This window comes from Canis lupus, chromosome 12 (assembly GCF_011100685.1).
Source record: "Canis lupus familiaris isolate Mischka breed German Shepherd chromosome 12, alternate assembly UU_Cfam_GSD_1.0, whole genome shotgun sequence".
Taxonomy (NCBI): domain Eukaryota; kingdom Metazoa; phylum Chordata; class Mammalia; order Carnivora; family Canidae; genus Canis; species Canis lupus.
The window spans coordinates 13,907,934-13,925,359 of NC_049233.1; the positions used below are offsets into that span (position 1 = coordinate 13,907,934).

General features: G+C 46.1%; 1 protein-coding gene across 12 annotated transcripts in view; it reads left to right on the forward strand.

Annotated features, from left to right (window-relative positions):
• Positions 1–17,426, forward strand: part of RUNX2 (RUNX family transcription factor 2) — a 326,346-nt gene that overhangs the window by 82,764 nt on the left and 226,156 nt on the right. For all 12 annotated transcript variants that reach the window (XR_005367770.1, XR_005367771.1, XM_038554219.1 and 9 more), the window contains exon 3: positions 13,116–13,456. Coding sequence is in view for 10 of the 12 variants with exons in the window: in XM_038554219.1 (XP_038410147.1) it covers positions 13,116–13,456 (341 nt within the window). In the remaining 2 variants the exon portion in view is untranslated. The remainder of the gene's footprint in view (positions 1–13,115; positions 13,457–17,426) is intronic.

Below are 17,426 nucleotides of genomic sequence, written 5' to 3' on the forward strand. Positions count from 1 at the left end.
TGGAGATTCCGTATAACAGCCAGATTTTTTTTATGCCGTAAGGCAAAACACAATAGGAAGGGGACGTGGCCAGGAAGTATCTTTTCTTTTGTGAAGGGGAAAAGGGAAATGTGGAGAGAAAAAATGGAATCTCAAGATCACTTTTAGGAAGGAGTGTACATGACTTTGAGGGTTTGGAAATTCTTAAAACCGTATGTGCCCTGGGAAAGTTTTTGTGTCCTATAAGGGTACATGTAACTCAGCATTATGTGGGAAATTGTCTTGATGCCATAGTAGCCTCTAAGAACACTAAGACAAGCTATTTGTCACTGAACGAAAGACTTACAGACCACATTAAGATTCTTGAATCATGCAGTTTATTGAATTAATTGAAAACAGAAGAGAAAGCAAGGGAATAGAGATGGTATAGATTAATACACTTAGGATAGAGTGCAAACAGGGTCAGAGAAGTATACTACTTAAATCCTGAATTATGCAAAGTTTGTATGTCTTGTCTCATTCTCTGATATATCAAACTTGTCCTAATGATGTGGATATAAGACATTGCTGAGGCTTGTGTGAGCTCTCTGCAGAAGGAAGGTGCCTAGAACCAATACACATCTATTTTATGATACATCTGGCCACAGTTGTAGCTTGACAGTTAGATTGAGGAGCAGCCATAGAGTTTATGGGGCAGAGGACACATGAGTCAGAATTGCTATCAATAATGGGATACCAATTTAAGACCTAATGAATATTGAATACATCATGCATATTTAGTGTATCATCAATATTTGCTACTCTTCATCCTTTTATTCCTTCCAATGGATGTTAAGCACACATATGCTCCCCTTCCTTTATGTCTAACATGTCTCATGAGCTACTAGCTTCTGTATTTAGTTTTGTCTATCATCCTTATTTGTTGCTCTTATTTTCTAGGACAGAATAAATATTCATAAATAATAGAGCAGACCACATCACACCAGATTTGAAAAGCACCACTAGAGTATAAGCACTAAGATTTTGATCCTTGAGTATTCAGGACACAGTGTGGGTTGAAGTGGCTGGAGCTACTCTCCCTTGCCTCCAAGCCCAGACCTCTTATTTCTTTATTCCAGTATAAAATACACAATATTATCTTTTTTATGTGTTATAGCCAGGGTAGATACTTAGATGCAAAATTGGTAAGTCACAGAGCTTATGCAGTTTCAAGTTTACTTGATATTGCAGAACTGTTATCCTAAGTCTTTTTCCTCAATTCACATTCTCAATAAAACATAACCAAGTTCTTAGTGCTCCACCTTCTCATTGATATTTGATAATAATGGGCAGAACCATAGAATTTAATGACTTGAAAAGTTCCTATTTTAAAGGGCACAAAATTCAGGCCTATATAGAATTTTAAGTAAGTATTCACTAAGTCACTTTAAGAAATATTTATCGTCAACTTCTTGTATTCTGGACGTTGTGGTAAGTGCTAAGGATAAAAGATGAATAAAACCAATTCCTGCCCTGATGGAACTTACACTAGTTGAGAGACATTGATGCGAGCAGAGAATTCAGATGATGAGTGCAATAATGGAGGGAAATGCCAATTGCTATAACACTCATGAGGGAGAGAGAGGGAAATGGGGCTGAGTTCAGGATAAGGGATATTAGGAGATGTGTGGGTTGGGTTTTTTCATAAGATACATTTGTTTTCAAATCTGAGTTTCACCTTTAAGTCTTGTGCTTGTGGATGATAACTTGAGAAGGCCAGATCGTGAAGGGGTTTGTCTTATATGAGGGGTGATATAAACCACTGAAAAGTTGTAAGCATTGCAAGGACATGCTTGAAGTCATATTCTAAAGAAAGAACCCTGGTGGCAATGCAGAGGATGGGCCTGGATTAAGATGAGCATTAATGGAAGCAAGAAGATGAGTTAGGAGTCTATTGCATTTGAGATTCAAGATGATAGAGGCCTGAATGAAGTCAGTGGTATTGGAGATGGAAAGAAAATGGGCAGGAATGATGTTTAGGAAGCAGCATTAATAGAATTAGGTGATAGACTAAAAGTGGAAAATGATGAGGATTAATTTATCATAATACCCAAGTTTCTGCCTAAGGGGGAGTACCCAATAATTTAGTCAACTAAAATATATTGATCACATACCATATGCTAGGCTTTATGCTAGCTGGGTGTATGTAGGGCTATTATACGACTCCAGGGAGCTCTCTTCACATTGTGTACACATGGGATATAATCAGGACGGTGTTTCCTAAACTTCTTTAGTAGTGTGGTTCCAGATTAATTGTGAATCCCACAAACTTAGTGCCTACCATTATGGAACTCACAATCCTGTGTACAGTGATACTCTTACCCAAGATAGAGAAAAAATAAGCGCTGTGTACTCTGGGCCTTTGGAACATAAATGTTGTCCTTTGTCTCTTTTTCTGCTTAAAACAATGAGCTGAGTATATTGGACATTTTGACTTTGAGGAACTTACAAAAAAGGTGGAAAATTCTGTGAGGCCATGGGACACGTTGGTCTGGAGCCCTTGTTCAAAGTTTTATAGGGAGTTAGTTAAAAAGATGTCCCAGCGCATTTCCCACTTTGCAGCTCTACCCTTTCTTCTAAGATGTGCTGAGAAGAAATATGGTTGAAATATGGTCCTGTTGCTCTGCTCCTGGAAGGGAGTTCAAAGAGAAGAGACCAAATCTCCAGTCCAATATAAACCTTCTGAAAATTTTTTCTTTCAGTGGCTCCAAATTGCATACTCTCCAACTGAGAGGTTCAGAAAATTGAGCACTTCATTAAAATGATCAGGGCCATGTAGGTTTTTCACATAATACAATTTCAAGGATAAAGTAAATGAATTAAAACTAAATTTTCTTTTAAACATGTCTAGTAACAATTACTGATGAGTTGTTTAGACTTTAATTTATATGATATATGCCTCCCCCCTTTTTTCAATGATAAGTGCAAAGCCATTTTTCAACCATTGTTTTCTAGTTTTATCATTTTTAACACTGATGGTAAGAAATATTCTATAGAATGTTTGGCTTTGAACTGAAACATTTTTGCCAGATCTCTGCCTAGAAGGAATTGTTATGATTGAGTTTGTAAATGCTTGCAAAACAAAGTTAAAAATCACAAGACTTAAATCTTTCCGTTTTCAAGGCTAACTGTAAGATGAGTTGTGGTTCTGATGTATCATACTTCTAATAATTCTCTCCTTTTTATTATTTATTTATTCATGAGAGACACAGAGAGAGGGACAGAGAAGCAGGCAGAGGGAGAATCAGGCTCCCAAAAGGGAGGCTGATGCAGGACTCAATCCCCAGACCCTGGGATCATGCCCTGAGCCCAAGGCAGGTGCTCAATGCTGAGCCACCCAGATGTCCCTAATTCTTTCCTTTTTAATATATTTTTTTACAGTTCAAGTTTTACCACATATACTTTTGAAAAAAACATTTATTTATTTATTTAAAGTTTTAATTTAAATTCCAGTCAGTGAACATAAAATGTAATATTAATTTCAGGAGCAGAATTTAGTGATTTGTCACGTATAAAACCCAATGTTTTTCACATACAATACCCATCACCCGTATAGCCTATCCCCTGCCCACTTCCCCTCCAGCAACCATCAGTTTATTCTCTATAGTTAAGAGTATGTTTTATGGATTACCCCTCTCTCTCTTTTTTCCCCCATATTCACTGTTTTCTTAAATTCCACATATGAGTGAAATCATATAGTATTTGTCTTTCTCTGACTTACTTTACATAGCACAATATACTAGCTCTAACTATATGGTTTCATATGGCAAGATTTCATTCTTTTTTATGACTGAGTAATATTCCTGTGTGTACATACACACACACTCATATATAATATAATATAATATAATATAATATAATATAATATAATATAATATAATATAATATATTTACCACATCTTCTCTATCCATTTATCATTTTTATCATTTGATGGACATTTGGGCTCTTTTCATAATTTGGCTACGGTTGATAATGGTGCTATAAACATTAGGGTTCATGTGTCCCTTCAAATCAGTATTCTTGTGTCCTTTGGGTAGATACCTAGGTTTACAATTGCTGGGTCATAGGGTAGTTTTATTTTTAACTTTCTGAGGAACCTCCATACTGTTTTCCAGAGTGGCTGCACCAGCTTGCATTCCCACCAACAGTGCTAGAAGTTTCCCCTTTTTCCACATCCTCACCAACATCTGTTGTTTCCTGTGTTGTTAATTTTTGCCATTCTGACAGGTGTGAGGTGATATCTCATCGTGGTTTTGATTTGTATTTCCCTGATGATGAGTGATGTTGAATGTGAAAAGACATTCATTTTTGTATGAACCAATACTACCAGCATTAAAGGAGCCAGGATTAAATCTTGAATGATGATATATAATAAGATATAATACCTCAAGTAGTTTCCATTTCTTCAGTTTTGGGCACACCATAATAATACCCTTCGATAAAGATAAGCAGCTGCAAGTAAGTTAAAAAATGGGAAAAAAAAAAGGGCTACATTCAATGATATGACTAGATGCCACCCACATTTTCAGCAATCTTGGAGAAGAATAAGCTTTAAACCAAGCAAATCAGATGAAGATCCAGAACATTTACTCAGTTTCTTTCTTTTTTTTAACTTATAATAGTCAGAGAGAGAGAGAGAGAGAGAGAGAGAGAGAGGCAGAGGGAGAAACAGGCTCCATGCACCGGGAGCCCGATGGGGATTCGATCCCGAGTCTCCAGGATCGCGCCCTGGGCCAAAGGCAGGCGCTAAACCACTGCGCCACCCAGGGATCCCACTCAGTTTCTTTCTTATTTGATGATAATGAGAATAGTGTCACCCAACAGGATTTTAGATTTGTTGATGAGCCATGGACATATAAACTTGGGCTAAATGTTGAGGTCAAAATCCTAATTAAGACTTACCAGGAAAAGTCAAGTAAGGCATTTGATTTTTTTTTTTTTAAGATTTTACTTATTTATTCATGAGCGACACACAGAGAGAGGTACAGACCCAGGCAGAGGGAGAAGCAGGCTCCATGCAGGGAGCCCAACGTGGGACTTGATCCCGGGTCTCCAGAATCAGGCCCTGGGCTGAAGGCGGCGCTAAACCACTGAGCCACCTGGGCTGCCTTGTGGTATTTGATTTTAAAGCATGTGAAAAACCTGTATTTCAGAACACCTAAGAATCAACATGTCATGGTTAAGCCTCATAGTTGGTCATCAAAAACTATAGGGGCTTACTTAGGAGGTAGAAATAAATATATTCTCTGGGGAAAGATGTGAATTAACAGAGAAATAACTGTATTGAGGGAGGAAAGAACACTGGCCAAACAAGCTTTTTTGTCGGGGGGGTGGGGGGGAAGGCCTTACTTTTTTTTCCTACTTTGGTGAAAGTTTACTTTCATAGTAGCACAAGTAGAGATTGTCTCTTATAAAACTACTGTAAAGATTTGATAATGGAATCCATTTAATTTATTACAATAATCTAAGTAACTTAACACCAGAGATATACTTACAGAAATGAAAGATAATAGGGCTCTAAGTGCATTATGTTTGCAGCGTATTTTATTTAAATAAAACTGGAGGTAGTTCTTCTAAAATGGAGTTGGAAGGGGGTATGGAGAAACAGTTAAAAGGCCCAGATCCATTTTCACAGAGCAAGTAAAAAAGGATGGATTTGAACCTGAGAGGCAATAAGTTGATAATGGCCCACCATGAGAAGAAAGATGATCCTTAAGAAAAATAGTGACATACAGGAATGTGATTGAAGAACAGATCCCACCTGCCAAAAAATAATTCAGGGGAATCATTTGAAGTCAAAAAAGATAAAAGAATCATTGTGTATAGAACTTGATCATGGCTAGAGGGTAAGAAGAAAGGACTTTCTGAATATGAAGTCCTGAGGAGCAACACACTTGTGATGGTAACCGAAACCCAATCTCATCTAAGAACTGCACGTAATGGAACCAAGCTGGACTCTTGCTATTTTTTCTCTTCTATTTTTCTTACCTTTCTAGTTTTGTTTTCTGTTTTTTTACAGTGACAGAGAGAGAGGGAGGGAGAGAGTCTTAAGCAGGCTCCACACCCAGCTCAAAGCCCCATGCAGGGCTCATTCTCATCATGACCTGAGCCAAAATCAAGAGTCAGACACTAAACCAACTGAGCCACACAGTTGCCCCTTACCTCTCTAGTTTTTTTTTTTAATTTTTATTTATTTATGATAGTCACACACAGAGAGAGAGAGAGAGAGAGGCAGAGACATAGGCAGAGGGAGAAGCAGGCTCCATGCACCGGGAGCCCGATGTGGGATTCGATCCCGGGTCTCCAAGATCGTGCCCTGGACCAAAAGCAGGCGTTAAACCGCTGCGCCACCCAGGGATCCCCTCTCTAGTTTTTAATTTGAATTTCTCACACTGTGCAAAAGAGTTTTGTACTTTGTGAGATGGACTGGGAATATTATGATTTGCATTTCTCACCCTGATGGCAGGGTATAGAGAGGACAGATGGCTTAGGCCACCAACCCAGAGTCTAAAGTGAAATTTTAGGAACCCAGGCAGTGGGCATAGAATTGGACAACAATCTTTCTTCGTGCCTTGAAGGTAATATGAAAGCAGGTCAAAAAGAATGGCTACATTACTACGGAATCTTTAATTTTAGGGTGTTCTTAGATGTTTCATCACAGACTTCTATAAACTTCTACTACTTCTGCTACTGCCACAGGACAATTACTAACACCAAAATACCAAAAATTAGTTTCATTTTTCTTGACTCTGGGAAAATAAATTAGACACCTTTTAGAAATTACACTGGTGTCTTTAAGTAAATAGGATGTCATTTAGTAGATTGGTATTTTAATCAAACACAATGCATGCCACTTCAGACAGTGACATTCCTGGAAAGCAATTAGACAGATGCTCCATAAATGTGTTTCTGAAAGATCATGGGGCGAGTGTCAGCCCTTTTATGACAATACCTGAGAATGACCTGTGGGAATGCTAACATTTCATCTGTTGTTACGGCCATGCAAAGCATTATAGGTCTGCTGACAAAGGGAAAAAAGATGGTGTAGAATTTATTTATATACTTATTTATAAAGATTTTATTTATTTATTCATGAGAGACACAGAGAGACAGAGACATAGGCAGAGGGAGAAGCAGGCTCCAAACAGGGAACCCAATGTGGGACTGGATCTCTGATCATGACGTGAGCCAAAGGCAGATGCTCAACTACTGAGCCATCCAGGTATCCTGATCATGTAGAATTTAACAATAAAAAATCAAAATGGATAAATATGTCTGAAAGCTTTGGGATATCTTAAATTATTGAACTATCTTAAAAGTATATATTGCACTTGTGAAACTATTATATACTAAAAGATTCTTGATAAGCTTATTTATGTTTCTCGTATAATCATCTGTAAAACAGATGGAATAAACCTATTAAAGTCTTCACCTATTTTTTCATGTTCACTTTACATGAAATTCCTTTGGTCTTTTCTCATTGATTTGGTTCATGTGCCTCTGAAAGGGCAATGGAAGATACTGGCATAAAGAGTGTATGACAATGGTTTTTAAGGAGCTCATGGAAAAGCACTAACTCCTCTTTTTCTTTCTACATGCAAAATTATTAACTGGAAAAAATTAGTCTAATTGATTAACATTTTATACAGAAAAGAATAAGTTAAAGAAAGCAATTTTCCCTTAAAAAGAAAAACAAAAACCTGATCTGGGCCTTATACATGACTCCATCCCAATGCCTTCTTTAATATCTACCCCTTTCTGCTGTCCCATATCACCAGGGTCCCACCACCCCTTTCATTTTAGGATTGGTGAACTTTTTCTGCAAAAAACCCAGATATTAAATATTTTAGGCTTTGCAGGCCATACAGTTGTTGTCCCAACTACATAGTTCTGCTGTTTTAGGTGAAGGCAGCTATAGACAAATGCAAAATCAGATTAATATAGCTGTGTCCCAATACAACTTTATTCATGGACCCTGACACTTGAATTTCATATCATGTTCATATAATATTATTCTTCTTTTAGTTTTTCCATCTATTTAAAAATGCAAAAAATTGTTCATAACTTGTAGGTTATACAATTAGGCATCTGGCCAGATTTGGCCATTGGGCTGTAGTGGGACAGTTCCTGGTCTAGTGCAGTGCTGCTTCCTCAAGGGCTGGGTAGCGTTCACTCAATCACAGCCCAAAGGAAAAACTCTCTAAAGATGGTTCTGTTTATAAAGTTTTCCCAATGACACATTCAGAACTTTATTGATCAACACTATGTCCATGATTTTTTAAAAATATTTTATTAACTTATTCATGAGAGACACACAGAGAGGCAGAAATATAGGCAGAGGGAGAAGCCCTGCAGGGAACCTGATGCGGGATTCCACCCAGGACCGCAGGATACAACCTGAGCTGAAGGCAGCAGTTCAACCATTTAGCTGCCAGGCATCCCTGTCCATGATTTTCTAATGCACATTTGAGAGTTTGTCTCATTTTATCAGGTGGTCCACTGAAAACCATTTTAAGATTTTAGAGTGACTTTCTTACTTTTCATCAAGGAAAAGTATATATAAAATAATTTATAGAGGTTATAAGATGAAACCTGAATGGAAGAAGTATGGGCTATGTTCCTGGTTTGGGGGATTCAGTTCCTTTCCTAGATAAATAATTTGACTCTTTTACATCTCATTTTCTTTGTCTGGCAAGTCAGAATTGGCAGGTGTGGTTACTAAATGGTTATATTAAATATTAAAAGAGATGGAGGGGAAAGCATATGCCTGTGTCTTCCAGAGTAGCCACATTTTCAGAAAAAAAGTATGTTCTTTTGTATGCCATAATATACAACAGAAAAGATGAATACTTCTGAGTAGGAATAGGAATCTAGTGAGTGATTTGTTCTGAACATTTTGAGGTAGAAGAAAATCTAAACTCAAGAGTGAGATCATGCAAACTATAGCAGAAAATACACATATGAAAAATCTCATGGTTTTCCTATGTGCCTACTATTACCAGGAGAGGTTTGGTTTAGGGGTCTGTAAAAATGTTTTCTTCTGTTAAGTAAAACGCTCTGAGCCAAGACATCATCAGTTCCAGGCTCAGTTGGTTCCAGCTGAAAGTGTGAATGTTCACCAAGAGGATATTTTTGAAAGGAGACTGAAAATCTGCTGTGCCAGATACCTGAAACGATGTTAGGGTATTCAGTGGAAAATTTCATTTCCACATTATAAATAACTGTAGGATATTTTAAGGGATCCAAGACCAGTAACTTCCAAGAGCTGCTTATATTAGTTTCACTGAAATATAAAATGGAGGGAAGATGCCCAAGGAAGGCTATAAAAGCTAAATTACCGGACATGATTAATTAAAATAAATAACTCACCATTGATTAAATCGCCTTGAAAATCCCCAGTCAAGGTACCCAACCACTGAGGCCTGCATGTTTTACTATATCCTCCAAGTAAAACAAAGACAGGACAGAACAGAGGCAGAAAGAAAGGAAAATTCTCCAATATGATTACTTAAATTCAAAATGCTCTAGAATTTATTTGCAAAAGCCCCTCTGGTCGCCTGTATTTGAAATATTGACTTAGCATCCTCAGATTTTCTGGGAGTTCCCTGTTCTTGTGGACTTCCTGGGAGAAGGACAGCCTCCTATCACCAGCCTAGGAGGGTAGTCACTGAATTCCTACCTCCCTTTGACCACGGATATAATCCAGTTCCTGTAACTTTTTCCCTGCTTTGCAGCCCCTACGCATTTAAAACCCAAACAAAACAAGTCAGAGGTCTTCGTTAGACAGTGGTACAACATGCCCCAAATAAAACCAAACCGAACCAAACCAAAATAAAGCAAGCAACCTTGGAGTGTGTGTGTGTGTGTGTGTGTGTGTGTGTGCATGTGTGCGTGTGTACCTGAGTGCCAGCATGTGGCTATGGGAGAGTGCATGTCCCAGTGTATGCGAGTAGGTGTGTAAGGTAGGAGAGTCATGGATGTGGTGTGGTCTCTCTCTCTCTCTCTCTTTTTTTTTTTGGAGGGGTTACAGTTACGGCCGCTTGCGGCTGGGGAACACTCGACCCTGTGCGCACAGGCTGCGCGGCGGTGCCCAGGGTTAGAGCTCTCCCCTGTGACGGAAAAGATAATTAAAAATCGCACGCGCAGGAAACAGCTGCTGGGTTCCTCGCTGCGCGTCCAGTTCCTCCGATCAGGGGGGTTGTCTCGCATCCCCTGGCGCCGGGGCCGGAGGCCAGGAGGCCGGGGGCTAGGAGTGGGTTAGGGAGGGGGAGTCATCGCGCGGGGCGCTGAATGTGGCACGCGGGGTGGCAAGCGGCCGTGGGAAGGCCGAGGAGGCGGGAGGGGCGCGCGGAGGAGGCGCGCGTCTCTGGGTGGGGGGGTATTTTGGGGAGAGGCGGGAAGGTGGAGAGTAACCTGGGAGAGGGTGCGACGCAGGAGGGAGGCGTGGAGTAGGGAAGGGAGAAAGAGAAGGTGCAGAGGAAGCCCCGGGGAGGAAGGACCGAGCAGTGTCCCCTGAGCTCCGTAGTGACCCCCGCGAGGCCTCACGCCCGTGCACCCCAGCCCCCACCCGTCCGCCCGGCGGGTGGAGGCCCCTCTGTCGCGGGCGCCTCTCCTTGGAGGGCAAGCCTCTCCTCCCGTCACATTAGGACAGCCTCCACGTTCCCTGTGCGCTTGAAATGGGCTCCAGAGTCCGTGACTGGCCCCGGGCCCCCCCTCCCGCGCCCCGCGCCCCCTCAGCCCTTCCAGGCACCTTCAGAGGCGCAGACGCGGGCGCCCACTGGGCGAGGGCACGCTGGGCTGGAAAACCGGCCGGAGAGGGTCGTGGCAGGTCGCTACCGGGGTGACAGAGGCATCCGCGCTGAGTGGGCAGTAAAAACGCCAATTAATGGGCACGAGAATTGTTTTAAATAAGATGGGGGTGGGGGGAATGAGTGATGACTCAACTATCTTTATTCCAGAATACTCCCAGGGCGAAGTGTTATAAGTTTTTTCATTTATTTCGTAAAATCACTGATGATGGGTATCAGCTACCCTGTTGGGAATCTTTGAGATTTTGGCAACTAGGATTGTTCTTGCAGACACGTTTTCGAGGTGTAAAGGGAGGTGTAAAGGAGTTTGACAGGAAGCAAGGAAGGTCGCAGTATACAGCAAGGAGGGGAAAGGGCCCTGTGTCCCCCTTTTGGGGGTGCAATAGCCTCAAGCGGATTTTCCGGCTTCTGCGGGCGCCGCACATTGTTTTATTTGTTTTGAAGGTTCCGAGTTTGAGGCTGGTCGGAGACACCCACGTGCTTCTGACTCTCATCAGCGTAATGATCGCCTTAGCCAGAGTCGTGTCTATATAAACCACAAAAACCTAATCATTAGAAATCCCAGCCTCCAAAAACCACATTTTAGGTAAAACTGCCGCTTTTTTTCCGCGCTCCTTCATCCTCTCGACCACAACTTTTTGGGGGATCCAAAGTCGCTTTTTAAACCCACATTGGGAAATGAATACATAAATAAATAGCCAATGAAGCATTTTGGATACTTTATTTTGTATTTTTATTCCTCCCCCCCCCCCCGGGAGTGGTGGGGAAGAAAGTTAAGGTATTAGACTTAGTTTTAGATGCAGAATAGACTTAATAAAAGATTCAAATTCATGGAAAACTGCTGGGGTTTTTCCTCAGCAAGGTTTTTGCAACTAATTTTAATCATCCAACTGACAGTTTTCCGGTCCTTAAAAAGAAAAGAAAAAAAAAAAAAGAGAGAGAGAGAGAGAGAGAAAGAAAAAAAAAACAAACCCCAAAAACTCATCCTTGTTCTCTAGGAACGACAAGTTTGAATATAGAAAGAAAAAGTGTCCAGCCAACCACTTGAGTTTCTAAAAACTATTTGACGAGTGTCCTCTCCACCCCAATTTTTTGTGTCACTTAAGACAAAAAAGCACCCAAACTCTGCAAAATCATTTTTTCCCCCCCTGGGAGCCGCTCCGGCAGAGGTGGGGGGTGGGGTGGGGGAAGGGTGAAGAGTGCCGAGAAGTCAGCACAGCCGCTCAAGAATTTTCCTTCCTCCTCTCCTGAAGTTACAACGAAAAATAACGACAGTCAGTCCAGCCCGCGGCTCTCTGGCGTCTCGGCTTCAGCCCGTGCGACCAAGAGGGGGTTCCTCGTCCTGGGTCGGGGAGCAGCGAGAGGACCGATCAGGCGAGATTCCCCTCCGCCGGGGCCGCCTCTCCGGCTGCGGAAGCTGCGCGCTGCGCCCCGGCTCCCGCTCTGGCCGGCGGGCGGCGGCAGCGGCTGCGCCTCACCCCGGCTCGAGGTCCGCTGCCCGCGACTCCCCTCCAGGCACCTGGACGCGCGAGGGTCAGGGGCGCTGTGCACAGAGCAGGAGGCAGTGGATGCAAGGAGGTGGCCGGGAGAAGGCCAGAAGAGGAGACAGGAGAGGAAGGAGCGGAGCCGGGGAGCCGGGCTGGCAGCCGCCGCGGCAGGAATCTGAGCGCGCGGCGGGCGCGGGGGGAGCGGAGGCCGCGGCGGAGGCGGCGGAGGCGGCGGAGGCGGCGGCGCGGGAGGGCGGGCGCGGACGCGGACGCGGACGCCTGCAGCTGGGGAGCTGCGCGCGCGGCGCGGCGGTGGCGGGCAGCGCGCGGCCACGCCGGCCCGGGGCTGGACTGCTGAGCCCACCGCGATCCACCACCGGACTCCACCTGGGAGGGGGCGCCAGCGCACCCAGGACGCGGCGCCCCAAGGGACCCCGCTCCGCGCTGCAACCTGAAGCCCCCGCCGCCCCAGGCCGCACGCATCCCCGCGCCGGTTCTCAGCTGCCACCGCGGGCGTTCCGAAGGCTCCGGCAAGATCTGTGCCCCCGGGTCTCCCCGCCCGCCCACCCGCCCACCCGACTGCTCCGCATCGCCGCCGCTGGCCCCCGTCAGACTACTCCCCGGCAGTCGGCTTCATCGAACTTGATTTCTCACCTCCTCGGCCCCATCACCTCCATCCCCTTTCCCCCCGTCTCGCCTCCACCCCCCCAATTTCCTCCTCCTCGCCCCTCATTTCCACCCTCCTCCCCCTCCCCCGGCCACTTCGCTAACTTGTGGCTGTTGTGATGCGTATTCCCGTAGATCCGAGCACCAGCCGGCGCTTCAGCCCTCCCTCCAGCAGCCTGCAGCCCGGCAAGATGAGCGACGTGAGCCCGGTGGTGGCTGCGCAACAGCAGCAGCAGCAGCAACAGCAGCAGCAGCAGCAGCAACAGCAGCAGCAGCAGGAGGCGGCGGCGGCGGCGGCGGCGGCGGCAGCGGCGGCCGCGGTGCCCCGGTTGCGGCCGCCGCACGACAACCGCACCATGGTCGAGATCATCGCTGACCACCCGGCCGAGCTCGTCCGCACCGACAGCCCCAACTTCCTGTGCTCTGTGCTGCCCTCGCACTGGCGCTGCAACAAGACCCTGCCCGTGGCCTTCAAGGTGAGCAGCTGCGGCCGCCCCCCGCCCCCGGCCGGGCGCCGCGGGACCTGCCCGCCAGCGTCTCCGTGCCCGCGGGGGGCCGGGGCCCTCGGCCGCCCACCTCGGGGGCTCTCCCCCGAGGGCCGCCCCCACTGGCCCTCTGCCCCCGGATCCCTCGGCGGGTCGGGGGCGATGGCCCCGCGCAGATCCTTCCCTCTCCCACCTGTGCCCGCGGCCAGCGCTCAGCCCCTGGCCCCTGGAGCCGTTCACTACCCCGGGGCCCCGGCGGCGTCCCAACCCGCTCCCCCGAGCCGTGCCCCCTCCCCCAGGAGCCCCTCGGTGCCGCTCCGGGCGCCGCCCCCCGCCCCCACTCCCCGGGGCTGGGAGCCCCGGCCTCCTGCCCCCGACCGCGCGCCCCGGGCGCAGGGCTCACCCGCCGGCGGCGCAGCGCGGGCTGCCGGCGCCGCCCCTCCCTGGGGTCCCGCGCGCTCCCACGCTCGCCCCGCGGCGCAGACGCCCCTCCGCCCGGCTTGGCGCCCCTGCCCCTGCCCCTGCCCCTGCCCCTGCCGCGGGCGCCTCGGCGGCCCGGCCTCTCCCGGCTCTGGGGGGCCAGCGTTCGTGGGGTGCCGGCGCCGCGCGCTAGCGTCCGGGGCGGGGCGCCGGGTGCCGGCTGTGGCGCGCGGGCCGCGGGACCGGCGTCCGAGAGGGTCCCGGGCAAATCGGGGGGCTCCGGGAGGCCTGAGGGTGACACAGGACCGGGGCGCTCGGGGGGCGCGCAGCCCCGCGCCGTGCCCGTTAGCGGGAGGAAGGCGGGGCCGCCAGGTCGCCGCGCGCCCCGAGGCGGGGGAGCCCCGGAGCCCCGGAGCCCCGGGCGCTGGACCCTCGGTGCGGGGAGGTGGCCGGCGGGGGGGCGGGGGCGGGGGCGGGGGCGCCTCCGGGAGCTGGCCCCGGCCCCCCGCCTCACCCCACCTGGGAGGGATAAGGGAAACCCGGGGGATGCCTTGGCACCGCCGCCTTGAAAAAGGAGGTGAAAGTTTGCGGATTTCTCTTCTGGGGACTTTTAAGGGACTTGAGTCCCAGAGGGCCCTCCTGCTTCTGAAAGGTCGTGGGGGGCCGCGGTCCGGGGCCTGGGCGTGGAGGAGCGACCCCGAGGCCTGAGAGCGCTCCCCGCGCCCCGCGGCCTCCTCCGCCCGCCGCGGCCCGTTAGCTGCAGGGCGGGCGTGGGCGGCGGGCGGTAGCCGCGGCCTGGGCAGGTTCGGGGGGGCAGGGTCCCGAGCCCCTCGCGGTCCCCGGCGGCTCTCCGGGACGCGGGCCGGCTTTCCCGGGCGGCCCTCGCCAGGGGGAGGCGCGGAGCCCCCGGCCGGCGCGCGCTGGGCTGATGGGGAACCGGTTCCCGGGGCAGTTCACACTCGCGGGACTGGGCGCCCGGGGTGGAGCGGGCGGCGGGCCAGACTGGGAAAGGAGCCTCGCCCGCCCTGGCCGTGGCCTCTGGACTTGGGAAAGGTGGGCCTGGGTCCCCTGGGATCTGGGATCTGTGGACAGCAGGGTTAGCGAGGCCTGGCCAGGTTGGGGGGCGGGAGGAGGGGGGGATCGTGCCAGGGCCTCCACCGTGGACCTTGTGGCCACACACCCGCAGGCCCCTGGCGGTCCCCTGTTGTGGATCGCCCCCCACCCCACGCACCGGTTCAGATTCAGTGTGTGGGTGGGGTGGAAAGAGAGAGGCGTCCAGGTCATTTAGAGCCGGTTATCTAGCTGGGTCTTCTATCAGAAGAGAGGTCAGAATGAATTGTGGAGGAAAGGGGATGTTGCATTCTGGGCAGGTTTCATTTTGCAGTTGGTTCAAGAAGTGTGTGTGTGTGTGTGTGTGTGTGTGTGTGTGTGTGTTTTAACCGTCCCATTTCTCCTTTTATAAACCACCCATTTTGTAGGTTAACGCTTTCCTCCTTGAAATGCGAAAAGTTCAGAATGTATGTGAATTAGAGAAATTCGCATTTCCACACCAGAGATATCTTTTATGATGTTAATCATCCGCAGGCCCAGAATGTTCTAATTCGCCTTCAGCAAGGAGTGGAAATTTGTCCCCCCCCCCCCAAAAAAAACCCCTTAAATCACCAACAAAAAACCTGGATGAAAACAGCAAATACAAATACCTAGGTATTTTTGTCTATAAAAATGCCACGTCAAGCATTCCAAGTTAGGATGTATGGAAATAGAAGGGTGGGTGCCTACATTTTAAAAGATACCATTTAGATGTTTGGTATTCTACATTCTGTTTTCTTCGGCTGAATAGACGTGCTGAAGATATAACTGTTTTGAACTATTCTCCTGTATTTCTGGTGCTGAGTCGATTTTGAGCCTTGTTATTTTGGATAGAAATGATCTTTTTGGTGTAAAGATAGAATGCAGTGCCTTTTGAGCTATTCTCAGATATTTTGGTTATCTTTAGGTTTTCTCACTACTGCCCTTTTAAAATTATTTTGAAAGTGAATTGTTTTCTTTTAATCATCCTTATTGTTAATTACAGAGCAGCTTTACTTTTAACCAGTAAACAAAACCATACATGGCCATGTTAAATTAAGTATTTTCATTCATATTAATTGAAAAAATAAATTGAGTTAATTTAAGACTTGATTTGCTCTGTTCCCCCACCCCCATACCTGTATTTAAGAAAATTCAGACAGATGGTGATAGCTGAGGTCCACTCAGTGTGTAAGTTTTGTCTCTGCTGAAAAAGATGTGTAGAGATTTGGAACATCCAGATTTTGACAACATTTTTTATTGTTTTCATCTGAATGTTAGTAAAAACAATCTCTCTTTACCTTTCTTTTGAGATAAAAGCCTGAGCTCGGTAGACTTTCTACACCCTTGTAACATAATCAAATACATATGCATTGAAGAAATAATATGAAAAAGTCTCAGTTTTAGAAGTGGTGACCACAATTTGGCTATCGTATTTAGAGCTATGTACAAAGTAAGTTATAGTGTTGTTGGGTGGATAATAGATAGGTAAATATATTTAAAAACACAAACCCAGAGAAATTAATTGTGGAGAAATCTGGGATTCAAATCAATACAATATTTATTGGGCCCATATTTTATGTCTGTGACACTGAACTCAGCATTGTAAAGAATCAGAAGTGAATTCAATATATGGTGTTTTGATGTGTTAATTTAAAATAATACCTCAAAATGATATTGACAACGTATTATACTAAGACGTAAGTGACAAATTAGTGTTGCTCATCTGATCTTGTTTTGGGATTATCCAAGAATACTTATAAATTGCTTATACTGCGCATTTAAAAATGCAAAAACAACTAGTATGTTTTAAAATATGCAAAGTTATTTTATTAGTATTATATTTTTAACAAGGTTCTGCAGTTTTGTAATGTTCAGTCCTTCCAGGTGTCAAGGAAATGGAAATAAATATTTTTAACATTTCTTTCAGGTGTATGTCGCTGAAAGCTTAAAATAGTTAAAGGATACTATTAGAGGATCCCCATGCCCTTTCTGTCCTAGATAGTTCTAGTGACCAAAAAAAAAAAAAAAAAAAAAAAAGCGATTTGCAAATTCGGTTCATTAGTTAATAGTCTAGTAGAAATAGGGAGAGAATATGTCAACTTTGCATCCAGTAGCACCCTTATAGTTAGGGGTCTGTCAGCATTTCCACCATGAAGCCTGGTGTTCGGGGTTTATAACTCAGTTGCTTTAAATAGCTTCAAGCTGAAAGAAACGCTATGCAGAAATTTTAAGTCCAGATGTATATTTTAAAACTAAAAGTGGTGCAAGGCTATTGTGCTGTTTTAGGTTAGAGAACACTGGACTATATATTTACTCATATCATATGTTTTTCTGGCAATGTTAAAGAAAGAAAACACATTTTTAGATATGTGATCTATTACTCATAGTTAATTCTGTATGTTTAATGATACCTTTCAGTATTTGTCATAAGTAGGGTTTCAAAATGATAGAGCAGTTCTTATTTGAAAAT